Consider the following 16,281-nt stretch of genomic DNA (forward strand, 5'->3'; position numbering starts at 1 on the left):
TGAAACTTGAACCCAGGGCTTCACCGCACTAGACAAGTGCTGCTCCTGAGCCCCAGCTCTGTGCCCTTGAAAGTTTCACATAGCTCACACTCCCCTGAGCCCCAGTCTGTCGGTCACTCTTGGCCATGTGCACCTTTCAGAGAGCCCACCATGGTTCCCGCTCCCTGCTGACAGCGGCTGGGCAGTCAGGTCATGGCTGTAAGCCAGGCCTTTGGGTGCTACAGTACGCAACCTCAACTGATCTGACACTACCACTGCTGTGTGGCCTGGGGCATATTGGTTAGCATCTCTGTGCCCAGTGCCGTTTCCTGCCCCGTAGACACTGAGGAGCAAGCCTCGCTTGACCAGACCGGGGAGATCTCTGCTGAGTCATAGTTGTGTCCAGGCATAGAAATCTTTCCAGGGAATTACTCGAGCTGGGTCTCACCTGCCGCCCACCTGTGTGACAGTGTCTGCCCTCTTCCGCAGTGAGTCCATTTCACAAGTGACTGGTGTGCTATGTGCAGGGCAGGAGCTCTGGCCTGGATGGGCCCTCTCCTTGGTCCTGTTTCCATGCTGACAATTCCAATAGAAGAACCACCAGCTGGGTCTTACCGTCATGGTAGCTTAGAAAACACTTCCAAGATGTCCTGAAAGCAGAGGGGAGCCACTCAGTACTCTCTGCCTTGACCTCTTTGCCCAAGACCCCTAAGGTTTAATTTCTAAGAGATATCTCTTGGGCCACTGGGCACACAACCCCAGTGGGCCGGCGTGAGTCCCCCCAAAGTGAGCTGCTCATGCCCTGTGGCTGACCACAGTCTTGGGGGAGTGCATGGCCTCAGGTAAAGAGGTTGCCTCTACCCCCCTACCCCCCACCCCGTGGTCTGAACCCCAGGTTGGATGGAAGCAGGAAGGAGCCAGGTTACCATCATTTGCGTGTCTCTCCATTGAATCTGAGAATTGCGGGGAGCTTGCGAAACTGGGATCTGGGAGCGGCAAACACCCAGACCCCTGTCCTGCTGGACGCTGCCATCATTCTGGCTCTGTGGATAAACAACATCAGTAACGGCTCTTTCTGTTTTTGTCTCTGTTCCCTGTTCCCCACAGGAAGCTGTCAAGGTTTGGAATTTTTTTTTTTTTTTTTTTGGTCACTCTGCCTTTCTCTAGCCTGCCTCTGGGGAGAGGGACCTTGGCACAAACGCTCCTGTCTTTCCACCAGACGTCTCCTCGTGGCTCTCACCTGGGCTCTGCTTTCTCCCAGGCTCACCTAACCTGTTCTTTCCTTCCAGCACCTTCCGCTGACTTGCTCTGGGCTCCCCAAGGCCTGGCACCTCCAGCCTGCCTGCGCTTGCTGCCTCTCCTACGTCTCTTTTGACCCCCGTGGCTACTCCACAGAAAGTTCTGGAGGGTCAGTTCACAGCTGGGTGTTCATTGCAGCCTGGCATAGCCAAGACCTCCTGCAGGACACAGAAGCCAGACCCTCTGGCCATTTCATTGAGCTGGGGTTCCTAACAGAGGGAGAGTCCTGGGCCCAGATTCAGGGCAACCATGGGGAGTTTGATGTTGGAAATGTGACAGCCAGCTGTGAACTGGTCCCCAGGGTCCCTGAGGCAAATACATGGACTCACGTGCAAGGTGGTCTCAACACTAACACTTCCTCTCTTGACTTGCTGTTTTTCTCAGGATCACCCCAGAGCAGAGTACGAAGCCAGAGTCTTAGAGAAGTCACTGAGAAAAGAATCCAGAAACAAAGAGGTACAGGCTCTGCTCTTGACTTCCCACAGTGAGATGCTGGGAGTCTGAGGTGTGACCAGCGAACACTGTGTGTCTGGGTATGACTAGGGGTCAGCAAACATTGTGTGTCTGAGGTGTGAACAGGGATCAGCAAACACTGTGTATCTGAAGTGTAACCAGGAGTCAGCAAATACTTTGTGTCTAGATGTGACCATGGGTCAGTAAACATTGTGTGTCTATGTTGTGACTAGGGGTCAGCAAACCATGCGTCTGAGGTATGACCAGGGGTCTGTAAACACTGTGTATCTGAAGTGTGACCAGGAGTCAGGTCAGCAAACACTGTGTGTCTATGTTGCGACCATGGGTCAGTAAACATTTTGTGTCTAGGTATGACTAGGGGTCAGCAAACATTATGTGTCCACGGTTTTAATCAGGGGTCAGCAAACACTATGAGTATGAGGTGTGACCAGGGGTCAGCAAACAATGTTGTTCATCAGGTATGACCAGGAATCAATAAACATTGAACACTTACCAGGTGTGACCAGGAGTCAGAAGAAACTATGTGTTCCCAGGTGTAGACAGGCATCAGCAAACATTGTGTGCCCTCGCAGACCACGGCAAAGCTCAGATAGTAAATTATTTTATGCTGTGTAAGCCTGCACCACAGCTACTCAGCTCTGCCACTGTAGAGTGAACAGGGCTGTTGACAAAAGGTAAACAAGTATGCAAGACTGTGTTCCCATAAAACTTTATTTACAAAAAAGGCCAGGGGCCAGGTTGGGCCAAAGGGCCAGAACTAGCCCAGCCCTGCTCTAGACTGTCCCCTGATGTATTCCAAGAGTGACCTCAACTTCAGCAAACATGTTGCATAGGATCTGGTTTCTGGGAAGGCCCCGCCCCACCTTGTGAAACCTGTGTTCTGTGTTGAACAATGAATTGGGAGCATTTGTAGACCCAGGTTCCTGAGCGTCTCGTTTCTCTGGGACATAGGGAATAGGAAAAAGATGTGGGTACTGTGATGTGCTTCAGGCCACTGTCTTTTTATAATAAACTGTCCCAAGCCTCTTGTTCTGATGGGCAGCTTGTATGTGTGGCGTGCATTCTTGCACACCTCTAATTTCCACGTGAGGTGGGAGAGACTGTGGCTCCTCACTGAGGCCAGAGAAGGTCATCTTGGTGCTGGGCAGTACTAGGCAGTTAGAGGATACTCTTCCAGGCCCATGATTTTCTTAATGCCTTTGTATCCTCAGCCTCTAGAGTGACTAGGACAAACCCTGGGCTCTTACCTTGTCATTGTGTCTCGGACACTGAGTTCATGGTACCAAGCACCCTGAGGGTTATGGTTGTCACCATTACATGGAGGTGGGCACAGCAGAGGCTACAGGCAGGTCAGGTGCAAGGCCCTATTCCTATAACCGGGAAGGACCTCCCAGAACATCCCAAAGGGACTGAGCAGGACTCACGGGTGCGAAAAGTAATCACAGCCAGGTGTGGTGGCACACACCTTTAATTGCAGCCCTCGGGAGGCAAAGGCAAGCAGATCTTTGCCAGCCTGGTCTACATAGTGAGTTCTAGAACAGCCAGGGCTATACACTAAGACCACGTCTCAAAAAGCAGGAAATTATATAAGCAAGCAAGTCACTCTCAGGCGCGTCCAGTGTTCTGACACTGAGGTACAACATTGTCATTTACAGAGCTAAGACAACCTTACAATCAAATTACAAACAAAATAGAAAAAAAAATCACAGTGTTTAAAGTTTACAATTTTATGTTGGGCCCATCCATAGCTGTGGTAGGCCGCATGCAGCCCAGGGTTTGGACACACTAGCCAGAAGCCATTTGTCTGAGTTACCAGATCGGCTGAGCACTTCTGTCTGTACACAGCCGGGTGGCCCCCCAGTGAGACCCTACAAGCCTCCATCCTGTCTCCAGGGCACCTCCCCAGATCCAAGCCTGGGTGGAGAGCCTCCCAGAACCATAGGACAGTGGCTCTCTGGTCACACATCTTAGATTGGAATGAACACAGAGAAGTGTCTCACTCATTCATAAGCAGCAGAGGCTTGTACCCGACATACGCCACACCACACCCATCACTTCAGAGAAAGCAACCGCCTCACTCGGGCTCAGTTTCAGCCCCAGCTCTTGGATCGTGAGAGAGCCACAAAGATGTTGTGAGGGTTGTTTTTGTTTGTTTGTTTTTTGTAGACGTCCAGGAGGATGTTGGCCCTAAGCCTGTGGGCTTCAGATGGCCACTTTCTCTCTCCTGTCTCCTGTGGCTCCCAGTGGCTGCTTTGCCTTGATTTCCCCCAGTTATGGAGCAAAATTACTTCATGTGGTTTTGTTTTGTTTTATTTTTGTTTATATGTATGTGCATGACACAGCACATGTGTGGAGATCAGAAGACAAAGTCAGGAAGTCTGTTCTCTCTCCTTCCATAAGTGTGGGTCCTGAGGCATGGAAATCAGGCCATATCAGGCTTGGCCATAAGCACTTTTACTGGCTGAGCCTTCTTGCCAGCCCATGGTTTTGTTTTTAAGACAAGGCCTATGGCCCGGGTGGTAGTGGTGGTGGTGGTGGTGGTGGTGGTGGTGGTGGTGGTGGTGGTGGTGGTGGTGGTGCACGCCTTTAATCCCAGCACTCAGAGGCAGAGCCAGGCGAAAAAGACAAGGTCTATGTAGCCCAGGCTGGCTTTCATCTAGCTATGTAACTAAGGATGACCTTGAATTTCTAACCCTCTTGCCTCCATCTCCAGAGTGCTGGGATTACAGGCATGTGACATCACACTGTGTTTTTTGTTTGTTTGTTTAGGTTTTTTGTTTTGTTTTTGAGGCAGGATTTCTCTATATAGCTCTGGCTGTCCTGGAACTCATTTTGTAGACCAGGCTAGCCTCGAAATCACAGAGATCTGCCTGCCTCTGCCTCCCAAGTGCTAGGATTAAAGGTGTGTTTATGTGTTTATGTGGAGCCGGGGACCCAGTCTACCAGCTGAGCTACAGCCCCAGCCAGCCCCATGAAATTAGTTTATTAAAACAGATCCATTACTGATCGGCATGCCAGCCTATACTTCTGGGTGTGTCCTCCTTCCTGTTGTCCCAGGATGGTGGTGGGGACAGATCCATGTTTCTTATGCTCTGAACCATGATACAATGCCAAGGGAACTATGGGAACAATAGGCTGGGCTCTTTATTCTAGAAACTTCTAGTTCCCCTTGCCCTGACTTTGAATTGAGTCTCTGTTGTGTATTAACTTGTTCCAAATGCCCAGAGCTCTGACCGGCCTCGGCAGATGGTGCTCACAGGGAAAGTGAGCCCTTGCCTAGACCCACATCCCCATCCCAGATCAGCAGCACCCCACCCAGTCCCGCCATCAGTGCTTTCTTTCCCCACCCACCCTCAGAAGCGCCGGGATGGTCCAGAAGAACCGACCAACAAGTGGAAGCAGAGGGTTAGGACAGCCATGGCAGGGGTGAAATTGGTACTTCTCTATTTGGGGGTCAACTTGAGCCTTGACACCATTTGCGGGCCTTCTCGGCCACTGTGTCTGTCCCTGGCCACCTCTGTGGCGTGTTCTTGGAACATGCCCGTCTGTGTTCCTTCCCCACCTCCCACCTGCAGCCTGCCGTGTGTTGCAATGTCCCTGCATGGCTGTCAGGGATCCACAGGGAGTAGATGCAGCTTCGTGTGGGGCTCTGGAGACGTGCTTGTCACGGGTGTCCACGACTGCTTCCTGTTTTCTCGTGAGTGTGCATGCAGACACCGCTGGGATGAGTGGCCTCCCATGTGACGTCCGCGCCAGCATGCTGGGCTCCAGTGTGTGTTTTTGTCTTTGAAAGCCCCTCCCCGACACGTTTGAAACTGCCCAGGCTAGTGACCAACTGCTCCCCGAGGTCCCTCCAGGCCAGCCAGCTCAGGGCCCGAGAGAGCCTCTGCGAGCTATGTGGCCCCAGGTCAACATGGTCTTACAGTGCTCTGAGGGCTGCCATGCAGTGCTAGCCACTTGTTCCAGCAAGTGCCTGCTCGGGCCCTTGTTCCACCTGCTCAGCAAAAGCGGAAATAGCTATTATGGTCTGGGTGGCAAGTGGCCCAACAGATTAGGGCCTGTAGCCCTGGACAGGAGAAAGAATAGAGGCTCAGATGTGGGCAGCTCCCTCGCAGGCCATGCAGTTCTTAGGAAGCAGTGAGCAATGCCATCCATGCCCATGCTCGGAGGAGGCCTAGCCCCCGAGGCCATTCCCTTCTCTGTAACTTCCTGCTTCCCCTTTCACTGGACTGTCAGGTTTGCTCAGCACCTTCTAGAGGTTTCTCTGAGTTTTTGAGAGTACTCCTGTCCACCCAATGGGGCAGTTCCCAGTAAGTGACTGGATGGTTTCTTGTTGCAGACAGACAAGGTGAAGCTGACCTGGAGGGACCGCTTCCCAGCCTATTTCACCAACCTTGTCTCCATCATCTTCATGGTAAGTTCTAGAAGGCTGGAGGGGCTGGGAACCAGAGGTGCCCTGCACTCATCTTGGGACAAAGTGGCCCTGACTCCTGGGATAGAGAGGAAGTGGGGGGGACCCCTTCTTTCATGGGACGGGCTGGATTTATGGTGGTCCTGGGGTATGTGATCTGACTCTGATGACTCACAGCTTTCACTAAGTGTGGGGTGGCTCACACTGGGATCTCCTCTGTACCCCTAAAACCAAACTGACAATTCTTAGAGACCCCAGGAAAGGAAGTTCACCAGGTGCTCAGGCACTCTTGTAATCCCAGCACTCAAGAGGCTGAAACAGGAGGATTACTACAAGTTCAGGGGCAGCCTGTGCTACATAGTGAGTCTGTGTCTCAAAACAAAATCTAAGAAAAAAATTAAAGAAGAACAGGACAGGTGGCTCTGAGCAGACTCAGATGGCCCAGTAAATGTCCCATGGCTCTCAGGGGATTCCCATGCCCATTGATGTCACCAGGCCTCTGCCTCAAAGCACCTGTACCGTCTTCATGTGGCCGGGGCCACTTGGAGTCACCTTTTCTAGCCTGGAAGATTTTGATGGGATCCTGGCAGAGTCACCTAGCCTTTCAGCCCCCAAATCCCATCAACCACCTCACATGGGGCTTCCCTGGGTCATTCACTGAATGACCCATTCAGTCTTCACAGCTAGCCGGGCCCAACCCCACTCAGCTGCTGGTGAGGAAAGAGGCCCACAGGTTGTTCTTTGGAATGCCAGCCAGGAGGGGCAAAACCAGGAGCCTGCTTCTTCATCTGCCCCACAAGCCCCTAGTTCCGTATGAGATGGATGGACAGCCTTGAGCCAAGATGGGTTTCCTGGGCAGGGTGCCCCCCTCAACTTTACCCACCCTGACCCCCTATACTGTTGAACACCGCTGGGGAACCCTGGCTGTCTTAAAGGCTCAATAAGGAATACATGGTAATCTAGCAGAGGTAAGTGAGCAGAGCCAGGGTAGACAGACAGGCACGGGTAAGAAACCAGCTGGCTGTCCTTTCCCAGAGGAGAATCCTGTCACGAGTCCGGCTCACGGGCTAATGGAGATGCAGCCTTGTCCCTGACCCTAGAGTTCCATTCAGGCCACAGATGTTGATGTCCCACGTGTGCTGGTCCTGAAGACATTAGTGTGTATGGCTAGCCAGAGGTGCAGGGCACGTGGCTTGTGGCTCCCTTGCAGGAGGGTGGAGGGTTGCCTCTGCTGAGTCACCACAGACCCAGAGCCGTCCCAACCCCTGCATGCTGGCACAAGAGATGTCCTTATGGCTGGGAGGGGCCTCTTGGCAGGCCTGAGGGGTGTTCCGAGGAAAGCCCTCACTCCCTGGCACGGCTCAGGGAGTGGTATCCATGCCTTGTGCTTACGGGGCACAGTCCGGGCTGCAGATGGTTTCCTGGGCAGGGTGTTTCTCTGTTTAGTCAGCAACAGATGTCTGAAAAGGCCTGATTGTGACCCATGGTGTGCAGGGCAAGTCTTCTGAGGAGACCCCAAAGGCCGTGTTCCCTGAGTGGGCAGCATGGGGCAGCAGGGGCTGTGCCAGAAACCATGAGGAACCATGCCAGCAAGGACAAGACCTGCCCTACATCCGGGACACAGGGACATAAGGTCCAGAGCCTGTCTAGAGTAGCCAGAACCCACACATACGTGGCTGAAGCCCAGCTAGGCTCTGCTTTGTGAGCCTCAGACATGCCCACCCTCGCCCAGAGAGCTCTGGGGTGGGGTGTCCACACCCTTGGGCTGGGCAGAGACTGGGTCTTACCCACGGACCTGTGCCAAAAGGAAAAGGAACCCAGACAGACAGACTTGCAGGCGGGACAAACCTGTCACTGGCTTCCCACCCATCTCTCAGGCACCACCAGTCTGAGTTCCATGGAATTTATTGTAGCCTGAGCTGGCTTTGGCTAGCCTTGGGGTCTTCTGTCATGGAAGAGCTAGAAGGTAGCTCCAAGAAAGCTGTGGGGAGGAGACCCTGGCCATGCCCCAACAGACCTGCAGCATGCCACCATCTGCCTGACCACAGTGGCTATGTGGGCTCCTGGCTTAGCCCTGCACACCCTCCAGAAATCGGCTCTCTCAGTCACCCCAGGCTGGGAAAGAAGCATCCCCAGTAGTCAGCCTGCTCTAACGCCCACCAGTACAACAACTGGGGTGTGGCTACAGAGTCCTGGGCTCTCTACTTGGGGGACAAAGTGGAGGGGGGGGGCTAGTACATAGATCTGGTAAAGTTCAGGCTTGAATGAATGGACCCACTGGTGAAGCCCAGTCCCAGAGCTGGGTCCCCTGACCCAGCCACACAACCTCTCTGATCCGTGGAGAACTCTCACTTGTGTCCTTATTGTGTGGGTTGACTCCTGCAGAGCACCTGGCATCTGGTGGGTACTCCAGTAATTTCAACTTTAGCTCTGACGCAGAAAATTTGGGGGTTAGGAGTAGATGGGCAGGTTCAAGGGGACTCTTCACCCTCTGAAACCACCCCTGTCGTTACCACTGAGCTTGTCCACGCCTGCCCTGCAGATCGCAGTGACATTTGCCATCGTGCTGGGAGTTATCATCTATAGAATCTCCACGGCTGCAGCCTTGGCCATGAACTCCTCCCCCTCAGTGCGGTCCAACATCCGGGTTACGGTCACGGCCACCGCTGTCATCATCAACCTCGTCGTCATCATTCTACTGGATGAGGTTTATGGCTGCATCGCCAGGTGGCTCACCAAGATCGGTGAGTACGGAGTGCGGGATGGTATGGGCAGCATGGCCCTGACGCAGGGCCAGCCTTGGAGCAAGTGGCTGGGCCACCAGGCTCTGGCTGGTCCTGACTGCCCCTGGCCTGACCTGCCTGTGAGTGGTTACTGTGTCTTTCCTCAGAGGTCCCGAAGACAGAGAAGAGCTTCGAGGAGAGGCTAACCTTTAAAGCCTTCCTGCTCAAGTTCGTGAACTCCTACACTCCCATCTTCTACGTCGCCTTCTTCAAAGGCCGGTAGGAACCCCTCAACCCTGGTTCTGATGCCTCCTCCACTCTGGTAAAAGGCTCTGTCCTACCTTGTCCTTCCTAATGATGGGGGCCCCCACAGCCCAGGGAAAACAGGAAGGACAGCTTCCACAGCCATGATGTTCTAGGGAGGGCTGGCTTCAGCCGGGGTGGTAGAGCAGAGGGGGGACCCTAGCAGACCCCAGTCAGAGCAGACCCCTGCAATAGACCCCAGACAACAGCCAAGACAGCAACCTCTGACAGTGCCCTCAGCAGGCCAGGTGGCACCAAGTGAGGGAAGGTGGCATATAGGTGTGCACACTGAGAACCAGCCTGGGAAGGGGGCCTGTGCAAAACCCCTGGTGCCTCTGACTGGGAACCTGCAGAAGCACAGGCCCTTTGGGTGGCATCTCCTGGGGGCTGAGTCCAGCTCCTCCCTAACCACTACCCCAACCATCTCAGGTTTGTTGGACGGCCAGGCGACTACGTGTACATCTTCCGCTCTTTCCGGATGGAGGAGGTAATGTGTCACCTCCCCTTCCCAGCAGCCTTCTGCTTAGCTTCCTGTCCTCTGGGCTTCTGCACTCCAGCCGGAATCCTTTCTTGCATCTGTCTGCACGTGTCCACATAGATTGATGATGTCTTAGTTTCTTTCCCGGCTGCTGTGATTAAAACCCCCTGACATTGCTTTTGTCTGAAAGAGGGTTTCCTTGGGCTCACGATGCAAGGGCACAGCTCGTCACGACAGGGAAGTCCTAACAGCAGGGGCTTGAAGCAGCTGCTTACATCACACACACAGTCAGGAAGCAGAGAGCGATGAATGCTGATGTTCGGTCCATGTTCTCCGTTTATACAGTCCAGCATCCCAAGGGGACAGGGTTAGTTGGGCATGATGGTCCACACCTACCATCCCAGCTGAGACCAGCCTGAGCCACATGGTGAGACTCTGTCTCAAGGAAGGCACGAAGGGAGGGGAAAGGAGTCATGCCTAGCTTTTGTTGGCACTTCTTTTGGTTCAAAATTCTGCTTTTTTAATTTTATAAAGATGTATTAATAATTTATGCGTATGTGTTGCGCCTCCTTGAGTCTATATACATGTAGACTATGTGCAGGTGCCTGCAGAGGCCGGAAGGCGTCAGATCCCCTGGAATTGGAATTAGAGCTGGTTGTGAGCCAGCTGAGGCGGGTACTGGGAACCCAGTTCCTTTGTAAGAGCAGTTAAGCACTCTTAATAGCTGAGTAATCTCTTCAGCCTTCTTTTTAAATCTTATTTTTACTACATCTAGTTATTGGTTGTGTGTGTGTGCCGCAGCACATGCCTAGAAACTGGAGGACAACATACAGGAGCCAGTTCTCTCCCTCCACCTCACGGCTCTCTGGGATTGAACTCCGGTCTTCAGGTTCAGAGACAAGCAAGCGCCTTTACTCATGGAACCGTTGCACCCACCCTGTTTTTATCAGTGCATATTAATTACACATAATGGGTCTCATCACATGTACATACATCATACATGTAACATACTTTGATCATATCCACCCCTTGCTCCCTCACTTAGCCCCCCTTCCACTTTCTCCTCTCTCTCTCTCTCTCTCTCTCTCTCTCTCTCTCTCTCTCTCTCTCTCTCTCACACACACACACACACACACACACACTAAAGGCGAGCGCCACCACACCAGGCTTCTCTCTCTTTTTCAAATGACTCAATTAGCTTCCTTGGGGGCTGCTCTCCATTTTGTTTTGTTAGCCTTTGGCTGTTTCCCTCTCTGGTTAAAGTAAATGTAGAAGGAAAAACAGACGCTGGCTGCACTTCTCTTGAACACCAGCATGGCGGCACCCGCCTCTCTATCCTTAGACACAGTGCTGGGAACATTTGGCTTCTGCCCCCCAGTTCTGGCCCTGGAAGGTGTCTTCTGACACTGAGTCCTGACCTGCAGTCTTGCTCCTTTGCCTCTGGGGCTGTCAGTGGTTCAGGTCTCCAGGTAACCAGTCGACATTTCCAGCCCACAAAAAAAGCTCAGCTCATCAGAAACTAAGGGTGTGGGGGGATGGAGAGACAGTCCAGTCAGTGAAGTGCTTGCTATACAGGCTTAGGGACCTGAGTCTGATCCATACCTCCTGGGTGGAAGGCCAGGTGTGGGGCTGGAAGGATGGCTCAGCAGTTGAGGGTACTTGCTGCTCTTGCAGAGGACCCAGGTTGGATTCCTAGTTCCCACATTGTGTCTCTCATACCATCTGTAGCTCCAGTCCTGGGGCATCTAATGCCCTCTTCTGGCTTCCGGGGCACTAGGTGTATACATGGTACACAGACATACATGTAGGCAAAACATTCATACACATAAAATAAAATAAAAATGATAAAACTAAAAAACAAACTGGATGGCTCCTGAGGAATGAGTGACTCCTAAGACTGACCTTTGCCCTCCACATGCACAAGAGAAGGGAGGAGGCTTTCCTGATAAGGAAACAGTGGAATGAGGTACAAAGGGATGCGCATCAGGCATGGCAGGATCTAGTGGTCGAGGGCAGCCTAGTTCAGTCATCTGACCACAGGCCCAGGTACCCTAGGCCCTCCTCTGTAAGTGTGGGGGCTTCAGAAAGTTTGTGAAGTATTCTTAGCTTCTTGCATGGCATCCTCTCTGCATACTCAGTGGGTGTTAGAGAGTCTTCAGGACATGCGAAGATTAAGTGTTTTCAATGGAATGATAGCCCTCCAGGACAAGGATTTTGGTGACTAAATAGAAAGTTTTGCTCAGAACTCAGGCATTCACTGTGCCCAGGGCTCACTTTTTTGCTTGGGCAAGTTTGGTTTCACACACCTAACCAGCCCCTGCCTGCAAGCCCCAAGCCAATGGAGGCACAGTGGGGTGTTGAACCTCAGCCAGGTGGCCACCTGCTGCACATGTGCCAGCTTATGCAGGGGTGGCCAGGGCATAAGCACAGCCCGGAGAGGGCAGGAGAGGGAACTTGAGGGCCAGCCGCCCACCATGACCACTTGTTGGCTCCCCCCACTCTGAGCCCTGGTTCCAGCACAGCAGCTCACAGGCAGAGGGGCTCCAGCACAGGGTGGTTTGAAAGGACAAAGCGCCCAAAGGTGTTGTGGGGATCTTCCCTCTGAAGTGTCCTGGGGAGGGTCCCCACCTCTCCTAACATCTGGGACTGTAGAATCATGGATAACTCATTCTCTCCCTTCATCCCTCCCTTCCTCCCTTCCTCTCTTCTTTAGTGTGTGTATGTGCGTGTGCATGTGTGTGTGTGTGTGTGTGTGTGTGTGTGTGTGTGTATTTGTATGTATATGGTGTGTTCATGTGGAGGCCGGAGGTCAACCTCATGTATCATCCCTCCATCACTCTCCACCTTTCATTTTGAGACAGGGTCTCTCACTGGAACCTGGAGCTCACCAAGTAGACTAAGCTGGTTGGCCAGCCAGCGATCCCCAGGAATTCACCTGCCTCTGCCTCCCCAGCACTGAGATTACAAACACATGCCACCCCAAGCTGGGGATAGAATTCAGGTCCCCACACTTGCGAGGCAAGCACTTCACTGACTGAGCCCCTCCTGCTCTTTTTTTGAGACAAGGTCTAACGTAGCCCAGGCGGGCCCTGAACTCACGTAGTTGAGTTTGACTTTAAACTCCTGATCTTCCTACCTCCACTTCCACAGCGCTGAGATTGTATGTGCGCACCACCACGCTTGGCTTCTTGGTGGCCCTCTCTGCATCACCCCAGATGCTGTCTCCCTCTGGGTCTTTGTGTTCTCTAGAGGATGCTGGTCACTGAAGCAGGGCATGGTCCCACCTCCCTTGACTAATCACACCAGCCATGTCACAAATAAGGTCTTATCCTCAGGGTTTCAGAAGGTGGGGATGTGAACCTCCACCGTGTGTGTGCGTGTGCGTGTGTGTGTGTTTTCATGGGCACACAAGCACACGTGCAGGTATGTGCATGTGGGTGGCTAGAGGAGAATGGCAGGCGTCTTCCTCTGTCACTTTCCCCTGTGCCTTGAGACGGGGTCTCTCACTGAATTGGAAGCTCGCCATTACAAATGGGATGACTGGCCAGCGTGATCTTGGTGTCCACCTACCTCTGCCCCCACCCCACAAAGCTGAGATAACAGATACACGCAACCATGCTTGGCTTGGGATTCAGACTCAGAGATCCATGTTTACACAGCAAGCGCTCTTACCCACCCAGCACCTCCCTCGCCCTGAACCTAACTTTTAAAAGGCCATGAGTTGCCCCACAAGTCGAGGGCTAGCCTCACCCCCTACCCAAGAGCCAGACTAGACCTGACTTGCCCTCTGTCCCACAGTGTGCTCCGGGCGGCTGCCTCATGGAGCTCTGCATCCAGCTGAGCATCATCATGCTGGGCAAGCAGCTGATCCAGAACAATCTCTTCGAGATCGGCATCCCGTGAGTGGTACCTGCTGCGGGTGGGGACAGAGTAGAGGGGTGGGTGACTCTGGTGGACTCTCCAAGTCGCTTCTGTGACAGGGGAGGCATCAGCTTCTTTGGGGATAAGAGACATCAGAAGGTGAGGAGGATGGGGAGGGAACATGGAGCAAACGTTGCCCCATTGGAGACAATATGGACTCCCACCTTCAGGGTGCTCCACAGCCCTTGGCTCGCACTGGCCCCTGAGTGGCAGAGCAAACAGCCAGGGGTCAACCCCATTCATCTTGTTCCTCAGAGGTACAAGTTCCCCGGAGCCAGGACCTTAGTGAACTAAGGAGAGGCCACAGGGGCATAGGACAGCCCACACTTCCTGGGTCCCTCCAGTGGCCTCTCGTGGCCATAAGTGGTTGGTCTCTCACTCTCCCTGCCTCTCAGTGTCTTAGGAAACCAGCAGATTTGTGTTGCCTTGGGGAGAAGGGCAGAGCTATATGTCCGCTTCCAACAGGCATATAGCCAAGCATGGTGGCACATGCCTTTGATCCCAGCACCAGGAAAGAAGAAGAAGGTGGATTTGTGTGAGTTTGAAGCTAGCCTGGTCTACACAGTACATTCAAGGTCAGCCAGGGCTAATAGTGAGACCCTGGCTCAAAACAAAACAAAAAAAGATGCCTGCTTCACTACGCTAACGGGTGGCTCAGGCTCAGAGCAGACACGACAGAGTGACTCAGAGGTCCTGATAGGTGCAGCCCCTACCGCTGGCTGCCCTCTGACACAGCGCCCCCTGCAGGAAGATGAAAAAGTTCATCCGCTACCTGAAGCTGCGCAGGCAGAGCCCCTCCGACCGAGAGGAGTATGTGAAGCGGAAGCAGCGCTATGAGGTGGACTTCAACCTCGAACCCTTCGCCGGTCTCACGCCCGAGTACATGGAAATGAGTGAGTGGCATCCTGGGACAGGGCGGTGGGCACAGGCTGTGGGGGATAAAAAGTTGGCAAAAAACGATGGATCTGGGCATGGTGATTGACGCCTGCCTGCCTGCCTGCCTGCGATCCCAGCACTTAAGAGGCCGAGGCAGGAGGCTCTTGAGTTTGAAGCCAGCCTTGGCTACATAGTGAGACCCAGTCCCCAAAACGAAACAAGGTCAGGCAGCAGAGGCTCCCTGCGCACGCCTTTAATCCCAGCACTGGGGAAGCAGAGCCAGGCGGATCTCTGTGAGTTTGAGGCCAGTCTGGTCAACAGAGCGAGTTCTAGGACAGGCACCAAAACTACTCAGAGAAACCCTGTCTCCAAAAAACAAAAAACAAAAAACAAAAAAAAACGAACAAAAAGGAAACTGGGGCTAGGGAGATGGCTTAGTTGGTAAGTATCTTATAAGCACTAAAATTAAAGTTCAATCCCTACAACCCACATTAAAAAAAAAAAACTGGGTGTGGTGATGTGTGCTTGTAATCCCAGCACTGGGGGGACAGATAAGAGCACCCTTGAGGCTCGCCAGCCAGCCAGCCAGCCTAGCCTACTTGGTAAGTGCCGAGCAGTGAGAGGTCCTGGGCAAAAAAATAAAATGGACCACACCTGAGGAATGACCTCTGATTTTTATATATACTTGCGCGCATGTGAACACACACACACACACACACACACACACACACACACACACACGGCGGGGGAAACAGGCCACCAAGACAGAAATAGGGAAAGGGCTGTGGAGCTGGGATGCCCATGACCTCAGTGCCCTTCACCCATGCAGCAGGGTCAGGCAGAGGCAGGAACAGAAGATGCCTAGCCTAGACTCCTGGCTGTAGGCTCTGCTCCCTCCTCAGGTCTGTAAACACCATCCCTTTTCTTCAGCCTTGCCCTCCAAAGGCCCAGGACAGGCTACACATGGTCACCTGCCACACAGTGTGACGTGTACAGCCAAGTAACAATTCCTTCTCCCTCCACTTCCCTCACCAGCAAGACCAGCTCCATTGGCGGGCCCCAGCATTTGGACTACCATAACCACACCCCTTTAGAGTCCTCCTTTGGGTCTATGACTCCTCTCTTCTTCTTGAGCATCAAGGTACCCGACTCTCCCTGGGCTTGTCGTGACCCTAGCATGAAGTCAGTACCCATAGCAAGGCCTGGGTAAGCCTTGTCAACAGAGAGTGTCCTTGCATGGAAGTATGCTGAGAGGTAGCCAGAGAGAGATGGGAAAGTCCAGGTGCGGCCTGTGTGGCCCTGGGGCCTTCCAGGATCCCTCCTGTCCACCCTGCCCCTCTGCTCTGCTCACACTGGATTCCACATTGTTCTGCAAACATGTAGCTCGGGCCTGCCATGGGGCCTTTGCTTTTACTGTACCTCTGCTGAAATGCTCTCCCTCAAATGCATGCATGGATCCTCTTTCTTCCTTCCTCCAAGACTCTGCTCAGAGTGTCCCCCAATAAAGGTTTTCTCTGCCCACAGTGGCTAAAAGAGTTGTTCCTCCTCTATGGATCCAACTCCTCCTCTGACCCCATTTTAAATCCACTGGCACCGTCAACTGCTCTTCCCAGCTGTCTCATGGAAGGATAGGGAAGACCTTTGCTTCCCACTCTTTTTGTTTTTAAGATTTATTTATTTTATTTTATGTGTATGAGTGCTCTATCTGCATGTACAACTTTATCCCAGAAGAGGGCACCAGATCTCATTACAGATGGTTGTGAGCCACCATGTGGTAGCTGGGAATTGAACTCAGGACCTCTGGAAGAACAGCCAGT

General features: G+C 53.0%; 1 protein-coding gene across 9 annotated transcripts in view; it reads left to right on the forward strand.

Annotated features, from left to right (window-relative positions):
• Ano1 (anoctamin 1) overlaps positions 1–16,281 on the forward strand; it is a 169,288-nt gene that overhangs the window by 133,334 nt on the left and 19,673 nt on the right. For 3 of the 9 annotated variants that reach the window (XM_037208683.1, XM_028871401.2, XM_037208676.1), the window contains 9 exons: positions 1,087–1,098; positions 1,663–1,734; positions 5,110–5,187; positions 6,092–6,166; positions 8,706–8,907; positions 9,054–9,165; positions 9,619–9,676; positions 13,466–13,566; positions 14,336–14,481. In XM_037208683.1, coding sequence (XP_037064578.1) covers positions 1,087–1,098; positions 1,663–1,734; positions 5,110–5,187; positions 6,092–6,166; positions 8,706–8,907; positions 9,054–9,165; positions 9,619–9,676; positions 13,466–13,566; positions 14,336–14,481 — 856 coding nt within the window. The remainder of the gene's footprint in view (positions 1–1,086; positions 1,099–1,662; positions 1,735–5,109; positions 5,188–6,091; positions 6,167–8,705; positions 8,908–9,053; positions 9,166–9,618; positions 9,677–13,465; positions 13,567–14,335; positions 14,482–16,281) is intronic. The other 6 variants (XM_028871423.2, XM_037208679.1, XM_037208673.1 and 3 more) reach the window with 3 other exon arrangements.

Source organism: Peromyscus leucopus, chromosome 1, assembly GCF_004664715.2.
Source record: "Peromyscus leucopus breed LL Stock chromosome 1, UCI_PerLeu_2.1, whole genome shotgun sequence".
NCBI classification, from domain to species: Eukaryota; Metazoa; Chordata; class Mammalia; order Rodentia; family Cricetidae; genus Peromyscus; species Peromyscus leucopus.